Genomic DNA, 16,622 nt, shown 5'->3' with positions numbered 1-16,622 from the left:
AATTCCTAAAATGGATCATAGAAATGGTCGTGTTACTTGGTCACTTAATAAATCCATTTCTGCTTCCAGTGAGAATATTTTCAAATATCTCTCCTAGCAGCTAGAGCCCACAAACATCAAAACTGATTCCAATATTTTAATCAGTAAACATTACTTTTTAAATGTTTATAGGCATATAATTTCAAACTGGTTTCCCAAGTTTCTTCTTTTCAAAATTGTTATTACAATTTTATCCTGCTATATAAAAAGTATTAAAGCATGACAGGACATCACGGTGAAACATTCAAACATATAATGACATCCATTCATGTCTTGTCACATGCTATGTCAACCAAAGCTAATGATGAGAAAACAGTACAGAGAAGAGCAAAGAAAGGGGCAAAAAAACCCCAAACCAACAGTAGATGAGCTTCAGACATTCTGAAAACTCAACTTTACATCGGCATAATGAAAAAAACCTGAATTTTCGATTTGCTCACACCACTACGGTACATATGGAAACCTTTCTCAACTTGGGTTTTAAGAGTTTCTCAGGGTTGAAACTAGGTATCCTCCATATACTTGACATTTAGTGATGCTTCCCTTTCCCTATGACCCTGGGATAGATTGTCTAATGGAGAAAGTAGAAGAGGGAATGATGAGACTGTTTCAAAAGAGAGCCCTCAGCCCAGGGGATGAGAGAAGCATGACTCAAAGCAATTCTACCTTCACCGCACTAGGTAAGAATTGTGCATGAAAACTGTTTTGACAGACTTTCAAGATTGATGGCCACCCTTGTGAGGTTGGTGAATTTAAGAAAGAAAAGTCATTTGCTTTCTTGCAAGTAGGGTAAAAGTAACAGAGCCTTGAAACTGTCTCTTCCAAAGGAATGCTCCAGTTCAACATATCCCAGGTGTAATTAAAGTAGCACTCATCTAGGCCTCTTCCTCACGTTCTCCCCCTCCCCTTGCGCTAGCATATCTCTTTTGCAATGGCTGCTCCTCCTGTGCCTTCCTAGGGCATGTTAGTCATTGTCTCCTAGAGCTCGAGAATTGATGGAGGGGTGCCATCTCTGAAACGAGATGACACCTCTGCTGAAGTATCGGGGTTGCAGCTTTGTGGTCCTCCTGAATCCAGCACTGAGGCTGGACAACAGTGTAACATGATTGTGGTAAGATGGGCAGCAAACAAATTTAATAAACAAACAAGCAAACCTCAATGGCAAGGAAAACCTCCTAATGGCTGCAAAGCCAATTACATGCTTCTTTAGAAGACAGACAACCGGGTTCAGTGACTCACTGGTTACTCACTTCAAGGTTGATTATTGCAATGCGCCATACACAAGACAGTTCAGAAATTGCAACTAGGACAGAAGGCAACAACGTAGCTGGAATGTGGTCCCTTCCAAAAGTCTTCAGAGCCGCCATGTCCAAACAGCTTCACTGTTTATCCCCTGAGCCTTACATATACACTATCAGAATGCCATATGTAATCTTACTTGGTTAGGACCAAGTTACTTGCAAGACCACCTACTTCCTATTGCTTAACCCTGGCAGTTTTAGGTCCTGATCCATCATGGATACATTTGTCATTCAAATTAATTCTTTTTTTTTTCTGCAGAAGGGCCCATGTTGTGCAACATATTGCACTGTCTGAAGAAAGCTCCCCCTTTTTTGACAGTTTAGGAGGTTCAATATAATAACAACAACAACAACAACAACAACAACAATAACAGAGTTGGAAGGGACCTTGGAGGTCTTCTAGTCCAACCCCCTGCCCAGGCAGGAAACCCTACACCATTTCAGACAAATGGCTATCCAACATTTTCTTAAAAATTTCCAATGTTGGAGCATTCACAACTTCTGCAGGCAAGTCGTTCCACTTATTGATTGTTCTAACTGTCAGGAAATTTCTCCTTAGTTCTAAGTTGCTTCTCTCCTTGATCAGTTTCCACCCATTGCTTCTTGTTCTACCCTCAAGTGCTTTGGAGAATAGCTTGACTCCCTCTTCTTTGTGGCAACCCCTGAGATATTGCAACACAGCTATCATGTCTCCCTTAGTACTTCTTTTCATTAATTTGTCCACCCAGATCCTTTAGTATTATAAAGTCATTTTAGTTGAAACAGTTTTTAACATACAATATTTATTATTTCATAATACTTTATTTTTCTGCAACGTTTTAAATTTTGTTTAAATTGTAATTTTCTTTTTAACTCTATTTCTGCAAGCCATTCTAGTTTGTTATGAGACCGAGTGGCATGCAAATGCTGTAAAGTAATAAATAAAAGCCAAATCAAAATCCATCACCTCTTGTTGCCAGTTGGTTTCCACTTATCAAATAACAATTTAAAGGCCTAGCATATTTGGGACTATACAGCCATACCAAAGATTAGAAATTCTTCTCTGAGCTAAATATATTGGGATAGGTAAAGGTAAAGGTAAAGGTTCCCCTCGCACATACGTGCTAGTCGTTGCCAACTCTAGGGGGCGGTGCTCATCTCCATTTCAAAGCCGAAGAGCCAGCGCTGTCCGAAGACGTCTCTGTGGTCATGTGGCTGGCATGACTCAATGCCAAAGGCGCATGGAACGCTGTTACCTTCCCACCAAAGGTGGTCTCTATTTTTTCTACTTGCATTTTTACGTGCTTTCGAAACTGCTAGGTTGGCAGAAGCTGAGATAAGTAACAGGAACTCACCCCGTTACACAGCAGCACTAGGGATTTATTTATTTATTTATTTATTTATTAAATTTTTATACCGCCCTTCTCCCAAGGGACTCAGGGCGGTGTACAGCCAAAAGATAACAAACATAAAAAATATACAATTAAAACAACAATTTAAAACTGAGCATATTAGAAAAAAATGGCCGACATTAAAAAATTTAAAATTTAAAATTACGAACCCTAAAATAATAAAACCCCAGTTAAAAATTTAAAAATATTAAGCCAGTCCCGCTTGAATAAATAAGTGCATTTTCAGCTCACAGCGAAAGGTCCGAAGATCAGGCACTTGACGTAATCCAGGGGGAAGTTCGTTCCAGAGCGTAGGAGCTCCCACAGAGAAGGTCCTGCCCCTGGGGGCTGCCAGCCGACATTGTTTGGCAGACGGCACCCTGAGAAGACCCTCTCTGTGTGAGCGTACGGGTCGGTGGGAGGCATGAGGTAACAGCAGGCGGTCCCGTAAGTACCCGGGCCCTAAGCCATGGAGCGCTTTGAAGGTGGTGACCAAAATCTTAAATTTGAACCGCCGAACTGCCGACTTTTCGATCGACAAGCTCAACGTCCTAGCCCCTGAGCCACCGTGTCCCTGTTATTGGGATAGTGCTTGTCAAAGAAGAAAACAAGCAATTCTTCTACAAGAGATTGACTCCTAAAGGATATAAACCAGTTTTCAAAAATTACCCTGTTCAGATGAGTAGATAAATATAGAAAATCATGCATACTCATGTTATTCTTCATTTAGCCCTCACACACATTTTCATCCATTAGGAAAAAAACACAGAACTGAAATGGAGGGAACAAAGAAAGTCTGTAGTATAAAAATAATCAATGTCCCTATCTTTTCTGAAACCATCATACACAGATACGTTATGTAAACCCTTCTATCTCATCTAGTCATAACATGACGCAACCTGGAGGCAGCAAGTTCACGCCTGCACAGAATCTGTCTGGTGTTGTGGGAAACAAGCAGCTTAAAAAACTCCCTGCTTCTTTCCTAGAGAGAGATAAGTGTGCAATCCATTTGCTGATATGATTGTGTTGCATAACCTGGAGCAGCCTTGCTACCAACAAGTAAATATATAGCCAAATGGTTAAGCCTGCCAAAGCTATGGACTTATGCCAAAACCTCAAAATGAATCGATTTTCAGAAGAAAAGCTGCAAAAAAAAAAAAAAAAAAGCCACTTTCCTGATGAAAGCCGGGAGCCGAGAATGAGTTATATTAATGCTAGATTAATTATGAATTATTCATAGGTTGAAATTTTCCTTAACTCATTTTAATTGCTTCCCAAATGGTACAAAGCGGGCAATTATACAGGTTTTATGTATATTTGGATAATTTGTTCTGACATAATCTGTGAATATGCTATCAGGCTGCAAATGCCTGTTAGGACACTGTGCAGCAATGAACTTAAACAGAAGACTGGAATGACAACATTTTTAGAACCAAGTAGCTCCTTTTTTCTGAGCAACATTCTTCATAAAGACGATTTGATAAAGCAACTGTTATTCCATTCTGCTGTGAACTTGAGGCTAACAAATTGTGATCAGAGCGCGATCAGCTGACACAAATAACGAACAAATTCCCCTTCAAGAAAAGAGTTCTCTCCATATCTGTCTGAATCTGTAAATCCTCCCTCAAAGCAAGTTTATTTTTGGATTTTAAATTATTGATGCTGATTTATCATAGAAACCTATGATTTATCGTAGAAACAACTCACCAAGTACTGCTTACAAAAACTGAAAAGCAAAACAAGATGATTTAGAATCAACAAAACTGGTTTTGAATTGAAATTCCTGAATACAGCCGGAATGAAATAAATTGCCCCAACTGTACTACAATTTAGTAAATAGTTCCTTTTTTCTAGACATCCACTATCCACTATACTTTTTTACTCCACAACAACTGCAACAAAAGCATTGAAATCTTGAAACAGCCAACAATTTAAAAAAGGAGAAACAGGCTTCAAGGAAGAAACAAGCACTAGAGTTGAAGACAATATTATGTATTCAAAATTTTAGTTAGTTAGTTAGTTAGTTAAGTTTATTTATTTATTTCGTCAAGCATATGTTTTAGGACAGATACAAGTGTAAACATAATTATAAATATATGTAAAGGATACGAATAAAAGAAAACATTAGGACAGGGACGGTAGGCACGCTGGTGCACTTATGCACCACAGGGTGGTAGGCACACTGGTGCGCAGGGTGAGGTCTACAATAGACCATCTAAGGTTAAAGTTTTGGGGATTTCGGAAATGAACCACAGAGTCAGGTAGTGCATTCCAGGCGTTGACAACTCTGTTACTGAAGTTGTATTTTCTGCAGTCTAGTTTGGATCGGTTCACCATGAGTTTATATCTATTGTGTGCTCTTCTGTTGTTTTAGTTGAAGCTGAAGTATTCATTGGCTGGTAGGACATTGTAGTTGATGATTTTATGTACTATGCTTAAGTCAGACCGAAGACGTTCTGACCTAAGCATAGTTCTAAATTTTCTAAGCCCAAAATTTCAAATCTGGTGGCATAAAGTATTTTGTTGCGAGCAGAGGAGTGAAATATCTCTGGACTCATTCAATTGTATTAATGTCCAATATGCAGTGTGGGTTCCAAACAGATGAGCTGTATTCAAGAATTGGTCTGGCAAAAAGTTTTGTATGCTTTAGTTTGCAGTTTAATATTACCGGAGAAGAAACTACGCAAGATTAGGTTAACAACTCTTAATGCTTTTTTAGCAATGCTGTTACAGTGAGCTCTCACACTTAGAACATTTGAGATGAGTTGCATCTCAAAAAGATGCAGAGAAAGAGAAAAAATGTGAATTTATTTATGTATAAATTTATTTATGAAATGTATTGGCTGCCCAATAGCAAGCATGAAAATAATTCTGAGTTGAGAAACAGTAAAAGGGAGAAAATTACCTTCCTGTGGTGGGAGGCAACAGCATTGGGGTCTGCAAGATCTTGGCACTTCCAGCAAAATGACAAAAGCTGTCTTTTAACACCACAGTGCACAAAGAAGGGGGACAGAGCTTTTCACTCTATAATATGTTGGACACTGCTTCTGTCATTCTGCCAGCCCCCCTTGGCAGATACTATAAAATTACAAAATTTTAGGGGTGTTTGTTTTATTCTTTGTGAAATATACTAAGGTTTGTAATTGAAAGCTCTGAGGCATTTTCCAGAAAGCAGTTTTAACAGTGAAGGTATTGTTTTCTCCAAGGCCATTTTAGCATGTATGAATTCAGATCCATTTACTTAAGATATTTTGATTCAGAAGCTTTTATTTTTAATGTATAAGTAAAATACCTCCTCTGCAGATATTTCTTGGTAAATATGCACTTATCTGACATCATTAAGCTATTCAGCAATTTCTCAACAATGCAAAATGGGGAATTCATAAAGAATTTGTCTTTAAATGCCTTTACTTCATCTAGTCACATTTTCAAATCTACACATACACTTGCAATACATGGTTAACATTCGCACATCTGGACCTGTGACAACAAGCACATTAAAATATAATTTATTCAAGTTTTAGCAAGAACCTACAGAGGCTGTATTTGTGTTGGTGACCCCACAATGGCCCTAAATTATAAGGATAGGATAGGATAGGATAGGATACGATACGATACGATAGAACAGGACAGAACAGAACTTTATTGTCACTTTAAATATACACTAATCAGCATACATTAAAATGAAATTTTGTGTATTCAGCTCTCAAAGGATAACCACTATGCATATACCCACATACACACACATATATGACACAGAGAAACATCACAGTCTATTTTGAATGTATACATATAGCGGGGTGGGGGGGAACAATCCTTCAAATTTACAAGATGGATGGCATAAGGAACAAAGCTGTTACAGAATCTACCATAGTAGTCCTGCTATCGGTACTTCAAAATTTCCTCCCAGAGATAAGCAACAGAAACAGGCTGTGAAGTGGGTGTGTGGGATCTGTAACAATGCTTCGAGCTCTAAGAACATAGCGCTGATAAGCAGCATCCTGAATAACGGGAAGCGAGCTTCCTATAATCTTCTCAGTTGTCCTCACCACTCTCTGTATGGACTTTCTATCTGAGGCACTGCTGCTATCTAGTCTTCTTAATAAATATTAATTTTATATAATTAGTCCTATTTAGGCTAAGTCTCATTTCAAATCTGACTTAAAAGAAAGCATGAAAACATGTTTAGGATTGCCCTTTTAGATTAAAGATTAAATAAGTTTCTTAATCGTATTTTAAATTGTACATTGTATTACCTGTTTTATTTTGCCTGTACACCGCCCTGAGTCCTTCGGGAGAAGGGCGGTATAAAAATCAAATTAATAAAATAAAATAATAATAAAGAGCCAACAGGTTAGTTAGTTGGCTTCCTTATGTGCTGGACTTCAAGACTCATGAACCACTACTAACATGGCCACTGTTATGCCTGGTTTGTAGTCATTCTGGCCACACTATGACAATCACTGGGAATCTTAGTTATTCAAGACTTTCACCTTCTCTTCCCCCCCACCCCAGCAATTATATAGATATGCCCTTTCAGTTTTCTTGGCAACATTTTTGGAAGTGGCTTACCGGTAGGCGGCTTCTTACAACTGAGAGAGAGGGCTAGTCCAAAGTCATCAGTTGACTTCATACCTAAGATAGGACCATAACTCAAAATCTTTTGATTTATGGTCTCACATCTTTAAGCCCTACAACAAACAAGTTCTCTAAATCTGCTAACATATTTTGAGTTTTTAGTTTGGGTTTTAATAGGATCATTTTATTACCTAAATAGTACTGTATTACATGGAAGTTACAGCTCTACAAAAAATATATCTCAAAAGTTAAATATTCCCTGAATAGTTATAAAATTAATATTCCTCTGTTATATATTAAACTGTGGTTCTTAAGATTCTGCTATTGGGAGGGCAAGTACCTATTTTAAAATAAATAAAACATAGATAATGCTTTTGAATTAGGATATTAAATGCACACTTAAGATCTTCGGCAATAAATGTTGAAAAGAATAACATAGCAAAGGGAAACGAAGAATTAAAATAGATTTGAAAAACATCTAACTATGGGTAAACATTAGTAATGAGTCAGTCCATTTTGTTTGATAACACAATATTCTATCGTGAATCATTCCTTCATGCAAACTTTTAAGAGTTCTTTATATGATTTTTGAATTAGTTGGGTACAACTATCCCACAGGTTTTGACCAATTATTTGTCTATTTTCCCTTTGGTTTTATTATTTGGGGACATCTATTGCTTCATTGCCTTGGATATGGTTCTTCAAACTGAAGTTAATATCTTACAGATAGAGCAAACATACATGAGTAATTTAATGATATAATTTCTATTTCTTCCACCAAAAGAAGATGGCCTACACGCATGAAATGACTCAAATATTTATAGAAATAATATTAAGAATATGTAGGTAGAAATTCCTTCCCACCGTTTTAATTCCCAAAGGAGTCATCATTTTTCAGTGTTTGTGACACAAATTCAGACATCAACTAGAAGGAAATTGCTATGTTGAAGATAAACTTCTTATAACATACCAATAATTTTATTCTGTTTAGATGAACCCTCCAAATGCAGTCCAATTAAGAAGGTAGCAATTATCACCTTGAGTTGCCAGTGATCACTTTTTAGCAAGGGAAAAAGCTCTTCACGAGACAATTAGAGCACAAACATGCTCACACACATTTCAACATCTGCTAGTCAGTCACTCCCGAATGTCAGTATTTGACAGTCTTGGTCCAAGAAGTGACTGTAGCAGTAATGCAAAACAAGATTATATATACTCTTAAGCATAGGTACAGGATAAACAATCCGTCCTTCCAAGGTTTCAGCTCAACTGACATCACCTGGATGTGGCACCATTTCCTATTAAAATTTCCCCTTCCGTATTGGTTGGCTATAATGACCCGATTACAGATGATCGCTAGCCAGATAGATAAATTTGTAATTTAAAAAACAACAACAATATTCTAAGGTGTGAGAAATATTTCGCAAATAAAGAAAATGCATTTAGGGAGACACAAAGGTTTACAAGTTGTTCGGTTTACAACTGTTTTGTTGCTAGCTTCTGGTGCTCCTTCTCCAGACTATAACAAGTATATTTGGGCAGTGAGTGGGTGGGGGAAAAACATGCACGGCAGTAGCTAAAACGAGGTAGGGAAAAGAAGACACTGCAGTGATATGGGGTGTGTGTGTGTGCAGTTGAACTGATTAGACAAATGCTGTCGACATGCTAAACAATATTTTGAAAAGTATACTTCTAACAATTAGCAGACAGGAATAGACACATCAGTTGCTGTTACAAATATAGGCTATGAAAAAAAGAAAAGAAAACAAGAATAAGTTAGCTCCTTACTTCCTCCCCAGTTCTGTTCTACAAGTATTAGACAGAACAGGAAAAGCACACTTTGTCTAAAATATTATTTTAAAAATGGGAGGCATAAAGTTTTCTTTATATGGCAATATCCAGCCACTACTTACACAGATAAAGAGAGTTCATCCGTATCATGAATCTGTTATTCATGCACCATAAACCTAACAACTTTAAGTGTACATTTTTTTCCAAGATTACAGTTCGAATTATTACAAAAATCAATTAAACGTAGAGGAAAGAAACAATTCTGGGACAAAACGTGGAATGCGGGAAACTTCAGACAAGGTCTTCTTTATGCTACTACTTCCCTGTTATTCCAGGGCTTCCACTACAACTTGGAAACCAGACGTTCGAAAAACAAATGGAACTTTCCTTTTCATCAGAAATTTCCCCCACAGTCAGCCGGTCATCTTTCCCCCAAATTACTTGATCACTCCTCAGTCATCCAAGAAATATGAATACGTACCATTACTTGCACAATTTAGAAATCCAAGAACCTGCATTTCCCCTTGCAGAGGATTAAAGCCTCAAGTGAAAGAAGTGGCGCTTAATTCCCTTGTTGTAGCTATGTCTGCTGCTCTGGGCTCCTCCTGTCAACTCTCTAAATACCCAGGAGTTCTCAAATTTCACAGTAGGCAGAAATCAAAACACACCCTTGCTTCAAAAACAATTTACGCACCTTTAATGATAAGAGGGAATAGGGCAAAACCAGTGCAAGTTTAACCGTTTTAGAGATGTGTTTCACCCTTTTATTAAAAATAAACCAAACTTCTTATTCTTAGAAGATCCTTCAGCCCATGCTAAAGAACGTAACTTTGGGGAGACATTAAAACTGAAAATTTACTAAGTTCCCAATTTGTTAGGTAGGACATAGTTCAACCCTGAAAAGCCTGGAGCAATTCCACCTCTAACGCACAAACACACATATTTCTAGACTCCTACAACAGATCTACACTTTGTGGTTGCAGTACTCATCCTCCTAATGTATTTAGCTTGCACTGTCCCGGTCTGAACCAAATAGTGCGTTATTGGATTTCCTATGCAAAACTAAGATATTAACAAATAAAAAAACCACAGAAAGCCCAGTAAAATTAAAAATGTATGTTTGTTAAATATTTGTATGTCTGGATCACTGATCTATTCTCTTAAACAATACTGTTTTAGTGTTTTAACATTTGCAAAACTGAAAATGAAGTTGAATATACTCAGAAAATGTCAGTTCATGAATTTTTCATACAAGTTAAATTTAACTTGGTATGATTTAAATATTTAAATCAAAGGTTTGGGCAGATGCATAATTAATTCAGTGGAAATGTAAACAGTTGTATTTTTGCAAAATATGAAACTTGATACTGCTCTAAATCATGCCCACCTTCTCTTTCAAATATTCACCAAGCATCACCTACATTTTCAAACTCACCTTGGATTTTTAAATCACCCACATCTTCAACTGTCTTAAATACTCGCCAGTTGCCACCAAGCATCCAAATTTAGAACACATGATCATGGGGATGCTGCAACAGTCGTAAGTGATTGATCATAAGTCACTTTTTTCAGTACCGTTGTAACTTTGAATGGTCACTAAATACTGTATTTTTCGGAGTATTAGACACCCTAAAAGAGGGTGGAAATGTTGGTGCGTCTTATACACTGAATATAGCCATTTTTGGCCTCCGAAGCCCTGCCCCACTCGTCCCATTTTTGGGAAAAACGAGTCCGTTTTTCGCAAAAATGGGGTGCGCAGAGGGTTTGGGAGGCCTGTAGAGTGCTCCTGGGGGCTGGGGAGTCAAAAACACCCCCATTTTTGTGAAAAACAGGCTTGTTTTTCACAAAATGGGGACATTTTTGCCTCCCTCAGCCCCAGGAGCACTCTGCAGACCTCCGAAACACTCTGTGTGCCTCATTTTCTGCAAAAACAGTCCTGGTTTTGCCCGTTTTTTGCAAAAACAGGGGCAGTTTTGCCCTCCCCCAGCCCCCAGGAACACTCTGCAGGCCTCCCAAACCCTCTGGGTGCCTCATTTTTCGCAAAAATGGGCAAAAAAGGGCGCATTTTTGCAAAAGCGGGATGCGCAGAGACTTTGAGAGGTCTGCAGAGTGCTCCTGGGGGCCGGGGAGGGTAAAAACTTTTTTTTCTTACTTACCTCTTCGAAATCTTGGTGCATCTTATACATCACTGCATCTTATAGTCCAAAAAGTATGGTAGCTTCAGTTTCAGCAATATTACAACTCTTTTCCAAGGACATTTTACTAATTTCTTTTGATAATTGTCTTTATTCTACTCCTTTCAACCTTGCCAGGTATAACTGTTTTTTCTAATCCATCATCCAAATGTCTATGGAGATTCTCAGTCATCCAGGTCATGGTTGTCCCAAAGGTGCTTTTTCAAGAGGCAGCTGGACTTTCTGGTTTTTCTTTGAAGATGTTTTGCTTCTCATCCAAGAAGCTTCTTCAGCTTCTCAGAGCTGAACTATACCGGTATTTGTTGTCATTCAAATCAATTTGTCTAAGTTATCCATTGCTTCCTCCTTGTGATTAATCTTCTCTTTACTTCTCCAGCACACAATATGTCTAGCCTCCACATTTTTCATTTTTACTTTCTAAATGAGTTCTTGTATGTCTTCTTTATACTCTCAGCTAACAAAAAAATATCATCTGCAAATCTCAAATTGTTAGTTTCAGCTTGACATGGAAAAATACGATATAAAACTTACAAAACAATTAATCCACAATCTCAAAAATATATCAGTTTGAAAAGGGGAGCCTAACCATCATAAGTACTGAAATGATCTCCAGAATACTGTCTAAAAGGTGAAAGGATTTGGGACTGCACATATTTTAAGAGACGGGCTGTTCCATAACATGGGAACTGCCACTGAGAAAGGTTGGCTAATGTGGAGTGGGGACCTTCTCAAGAAGCTTACATTAAAAAGAACGGAATACAGCTGGGAAATGTGGTCTTACAAATACAGGAGACAAAACCGGGTAGGCTTCATAGGTTAACGCCACTACTTTGAACTGGATCCAGAAACCTATAAATAATCAATGCCACTTCTGGAAAGCAATGAAGTACCTTCCTGAACAGCATGGCTGAGAAGAGATGTCATTGTCACATGCTCTAGAACATTAAGATTTGCATATCGCCACCTGTTTGTTATGTCCAAAAGTTCTAATTTTTCATCTTTTGTTTTTTTTACAGCACTTTGGAGTCAAAGGCTTTGGAGAATGCAGTGACACAAAAGTGGCAGCTGAATGCCATTCCTTAAAGTAGCTGTGCCATTTCCCAGGGTAGCATAGTGTCCTGCACAGCTGTCAAGCAATCTTGGGACAATATACTTAGCTACTTACTGCAGGATAACATACTTAGTTGCAAAGCTACTAATTCTATTTCAAAGATTGTTAGAGTTGTCTATGGAGATTCTTAGTCATCCAGGTCATGGTTGTCCCAAAGGTGCTTTTTCAAGAAGAAACGGGACTTTCTTCAGGTGATGAGGACGACGGGGATGGCGACTCTCATGGAGGCTGGGCGGCGGTACCTGGTGACTAAGGGTGGCTTCTCCTTCCCCCTCTGGAGTCTTGATGGGGGCTTAGGCGGTCGGGGCTGCCATATCAGGATCGTTGGTGGAGAACTGGCGGGGCCCGGGCAGGGATTGGTTGTTACCCTGGGCCAGCCTGACCCTGACTCCCCCCCCCTTCCCCGTTGGAGGGTTAGAGTGGAGTGAGGGGGTGAGAACACCGCCGGCGGCGACATTTTCCAACTGGGCCTGAGAGGGGGCCTACCAAAGAGGATCGGCCATCCTGTTTTCGTCTTCAAACTGGTCTTATGTCACCCAGTCCCGTTTCCAACTAGACTGCTATAATAACATCATTCGTCTGTCCGGGATGAACTCACTTGCCAATCTGCTTACTCATGAGATACTCTCCAGTGAAACTCCTTGGTCTGTGAGATTTCCCCTCCACACTATCGAGAGCCTACCTCAGTGACGGATTTTGGAATCCCGAGAGGTGGCATGCGGCCAAGAAGAACCTTCGGGGTTTTTTAAAGAAAGGGCTTTTAAGGGGAGGGAGGGTAAGGATAGGTGTTGGGGGGAACCTGTCGGGGAGGGGGCCAGCTCTTGCGAAGGCTCGCGGCATAGCTGCAGCAGGTTCAGAGGTGAAGGGGGAGGCTCGATTTAATGTCTATGAGGGTTGTTCCATTGGCACGGTAAGTGGAAGGGGCAGAAACAACGGAAGCAGGGGGCCGCATCATGTTCTGGGGGTGCGGGCTCGCTGTCTAAGAGCGATTGCGCACTCCGGTCCCTCAGACTTTCTCGTTCCCCGAGTGGCTGGAATCCTCAGAGCTTGGACCTTCGGCTGATGTTATGTAATGCAAGGTCCGTGGTGAATAAAGCCCCCCTGATTTGTGACCTTATACGGGGGGGGGGGGGCGTGGACCTTATGGGCATTTCGGAGACCTGGCTGGGCACTGAAGGGGCGGTGCCCCTTGTGGAAATGTGCCCACCGGGTTTCCGAGCATTTCATCAGCCAAGGGCCCAAGGTAGGGGTGGGGTGATGGCGGTTATTATTAAGGAGAGTCTAGAGCCGAAGGAGGCCACTGTACCACAGATAGCCGGTTGTGAATCCCTTTATGTGAAGTGGGGTCAGAGGATGCAGGTGGGCTTGCTGATTACGTACCTGGCTCCTTGCTGCGTGACAGCAGCCCTGCCTGAGTTGTTAGATGTGATAGCCAGGATGGCGGTTGATACCCCCAGACTTATGGTCAGGGGGGATTACAACCTGCCATTGACCGGTGAAGCATCAGCGGCAGCTCGGGAGTTCATGGCCTCCATGACGGCCATGGACCTGACCCAGTTAGTCAATGGCCCCACTTACATCGGGGGAAACACACTGGATCTGATTTTTGTCTCTGGACAGTGGCTGAATGATCTGGAATTAGGGGACTTAGTTATTGAACCCCTGTCATGGTCAGATCATTCGCTTCTTCATCTGGACTTTCAGACCGCCATCCAACACTGCAGGGAGACGGGGCCAATGCGTTGGTTCCGTCCCAGGCGCCTGATGGACCCGGAGAGGTTCCTGACGGAGCTTGGGCCATTCCCTAAGGATCTAGCCCACGGCTTGGCTGAAGAACTAGTCACAGCCTGGGAAAGGGCCACGGCCGGGGCTTTGGACCGGGCCGGGCCTTTGCGGCCTCTGACCCGGCGTCGATCTCAACCGGCTCCTTGGTTTTCCGAGGAGCTGAGGGAGATGAAGCGCCGGAAAAGACGCCTAGAGCGTGAATGGAGGGCCAGCCGTTCGGAAGCTGACCGAACACTAGTTAGGTCATATATTCAGACCTACCTTGTAGCAATAAGGGTGGCTAAGCGTGATTACGTTTCCACCCTTATTGCGTCGGCAGATAACCACCCAGCCGCCCTGTTCAGGGTGACCCACTCCCTCCTGCATCAGGAGGCGCGGGACGATTCCCTGCAAGGGCGTGCTGAGGATTTTGGACAGTATCTGCACGATAAAATCGCTCAGATTCGGGACGGATTGGACCAAAATTGGGTAGATTCAGGCAAGATGGCGGAGGTAAGTCTGGGTGATACCATCTGGGATGAGTTTGATACTGTGACTCCCGAGGACATGGACAGGATGCTGGGAAGGCTGAATGCGACCACATGTTTATTGGATCCGTGTCCCTCCTGGTTGGTGCTGGCCACACAGGAGGTTACACGAGGCTGGCTCCAGGGAATTATCAACGCCTCTTTGATGGAGGGTGTCGTTCCTACCGCACTGAAAGAGGCGGTGGTGAAGCCCCTCCTCAAGAAGCCCTCCCTGGACCCAGCTGTTTTGGCGAACTACCGTCCTGTCTCCAACCTTCGCTTTGTGGCGAAGGTTGTTGAGAGTGTGGTGGCACGGCAGCTACCCCAGTACCTGGATGAAACTGTCTATCTAGACCCGTTCCAGTCCGGTTTCAGGCCTGGGTACAGCACGGAGACGGCTTTGGTCGCGTTGGTAGATGATCTCTGGAGGGCTCGGGACAGGGGTTATGCCTCTGCCCTGGTTCTTTTGGATCTCTCAGCGGCTTTTGATACCATCGACCATGGTATCCTGCTGCGACAGTTGGGGAGTTTAGGAGTGGGGGGCACCGTTTTTCGGTAGTTCTCCTCCTATCTCTCTGGCGGATCGCAGACGGTGTTGGTAGGGGGGCGGTGGATCGACCGCAAGGCACCACATGTGTGGGGTGCCACAGGGGTCGGTTCTCTCGCCTCTCCTGTTCAACATCTATATGAAGCCGCTGGGCGAAATCATCCGTGGTTTTGGGGTGAGGTACCAGCTGTACGCTGATGATATTCAGCTGTACATTTCCACCCCTAACCACCCCAACGAAGCTGTCGAAGTGCTGTCCCGGTGTCTGGAGGCCGTGCGGGTCTGGATGGGGAAGAACATGCTTTGACTCAACCCCTCCAAGACTGAGTGGCTGTGTGGCGGTACAGTCAGCTGCAGCCATTGCTGACTGTTGGGGGCGAGTCATTGGCCCCAATGGAGAGGGTCCGCAACTTAGGCGTTCTCCTGGATGGACGGTTGTCCTTTGAAGAACATCTGACGACCATCTCCAGGAGATCTTTTTAATCAGGTATGCCTGATCCGCCAGTTGCGCCCCTTTCTAGACCGGGATTCCTTATGCACGGTCACTCATGCCCTCGTCACTTCCCGCCTGGACTACTGCAATGCTCTCTACATGGGGCTCCCCTTGAAAAGCACCCGGAGGCTCCAACTGGTCCAGAATGCGGCTGCGCGGGGGATAGAGGGAGCCACTTGTGGCTCCCATATAAGACCTCTCCTGTGCAAGCTGCACTGTGCCTGTGGTCTTCCGGGTGCAATTCAAGGTGTTGGTTACCACCTTTAAAGCGCTTCATGGCTCAGGACCAGGTTATTTACGGGACCGCCTGCTGCCACCGTTTGCCTCCCATCGACCTGTGCGCTCCCATAGGGAGGGCCTCCTCAGGGTACCGTCAGCCAAACAATGTCGGCTGGCAACCCCCAGGGGGAGAGCCTTCTCTGTGGGGGCACCTACCCTCTGGAATGAGCTTCCCCCAGGACTTCGACAGCTTCCTGACCTCCGGACTTTTCGCCGCAAGCTGAAGACGTACTTATTCTTCCGTGCAGGACTGGCATAAAATGATTAGTAATTTTAATTAGTTTTTTTATGGTTTTAGTGTGTATTTTAACTAATGGGCCAAATTGAATATGTTTTTAATGGGTTTCTAACTGTATATTGTATGTTTTATTGTGTTTTTACCTGGCTGGAAACCACCCTGAGTCCTTCGGGAGAAGGGCGGTATAGAAATTAAATTATTCTTATTCTGATTTTTTCTTTGAAGACGTTTTGCTTTTCATCCAAGAAGCTTCTTCAGCTCTCATTGTTATTTGAATTATTATTTCTTATACCACTCCAGACCTTATACTTCTGGAATGAGTTTTTCCTCAAAATTCAAATGTCCTCCACCACACTGGTATTTCATCCTGGCCTTTGGCAAGGATGACT

At 42.0% G+C, this 16,622-nt stretch overlaps 1 protein-coding gene across 5 annotated transcripts in view; it reads right to left on the bottom strand.

Moving 5' to 3' along the window:
* The window catches only part of PTK2 (protein tyrosine kinase 2), a 305,627-nt gene that overhangs the window by 243,517 nt on the left and 45,488 nt on the right, over positions 1–16,622 (bottom strand). Inside the window, exon 1 of one of the 5 annotated variants that reach the window (XM_058178293.1) lies at positions 9,561–9,676. The exons of the other annotated variants lie outside the window; for them this stretch is intronic. Coding sequence (XP_058034276.1) covers positions 9,561–9,597 — 37 coding nt within the window. The 5' untranslated portion in view covers positions 9,598–9,676. Of the gene's footprint in view, positions 1–9,560; positions 9,677–16,622 lie in introns of those variants that run through there. 5 annotated transcript variants of the gene reach the window in all.

Source organism: Ahaetulla prasina, chromosome 3 (genome assembly GCF_028640845.1).
Source record: "Ahaetulla prasina isolate Xishuangbanna chromosome 3, ASM2864084v1, whole genome shotgun sequence".
Classification (NCBI taxonomy): domain Eukaryota; kingdom Metazoa; phylum Chordata; class Lepidosauria; order Squamata; family Colubridae; genus Ahaetulla; species Ahaetulla prasina.
Note: the sequence above shows the minus strand (reverse complement) of the source record. Positions and strands in the feature narration are given on the sequence as shown.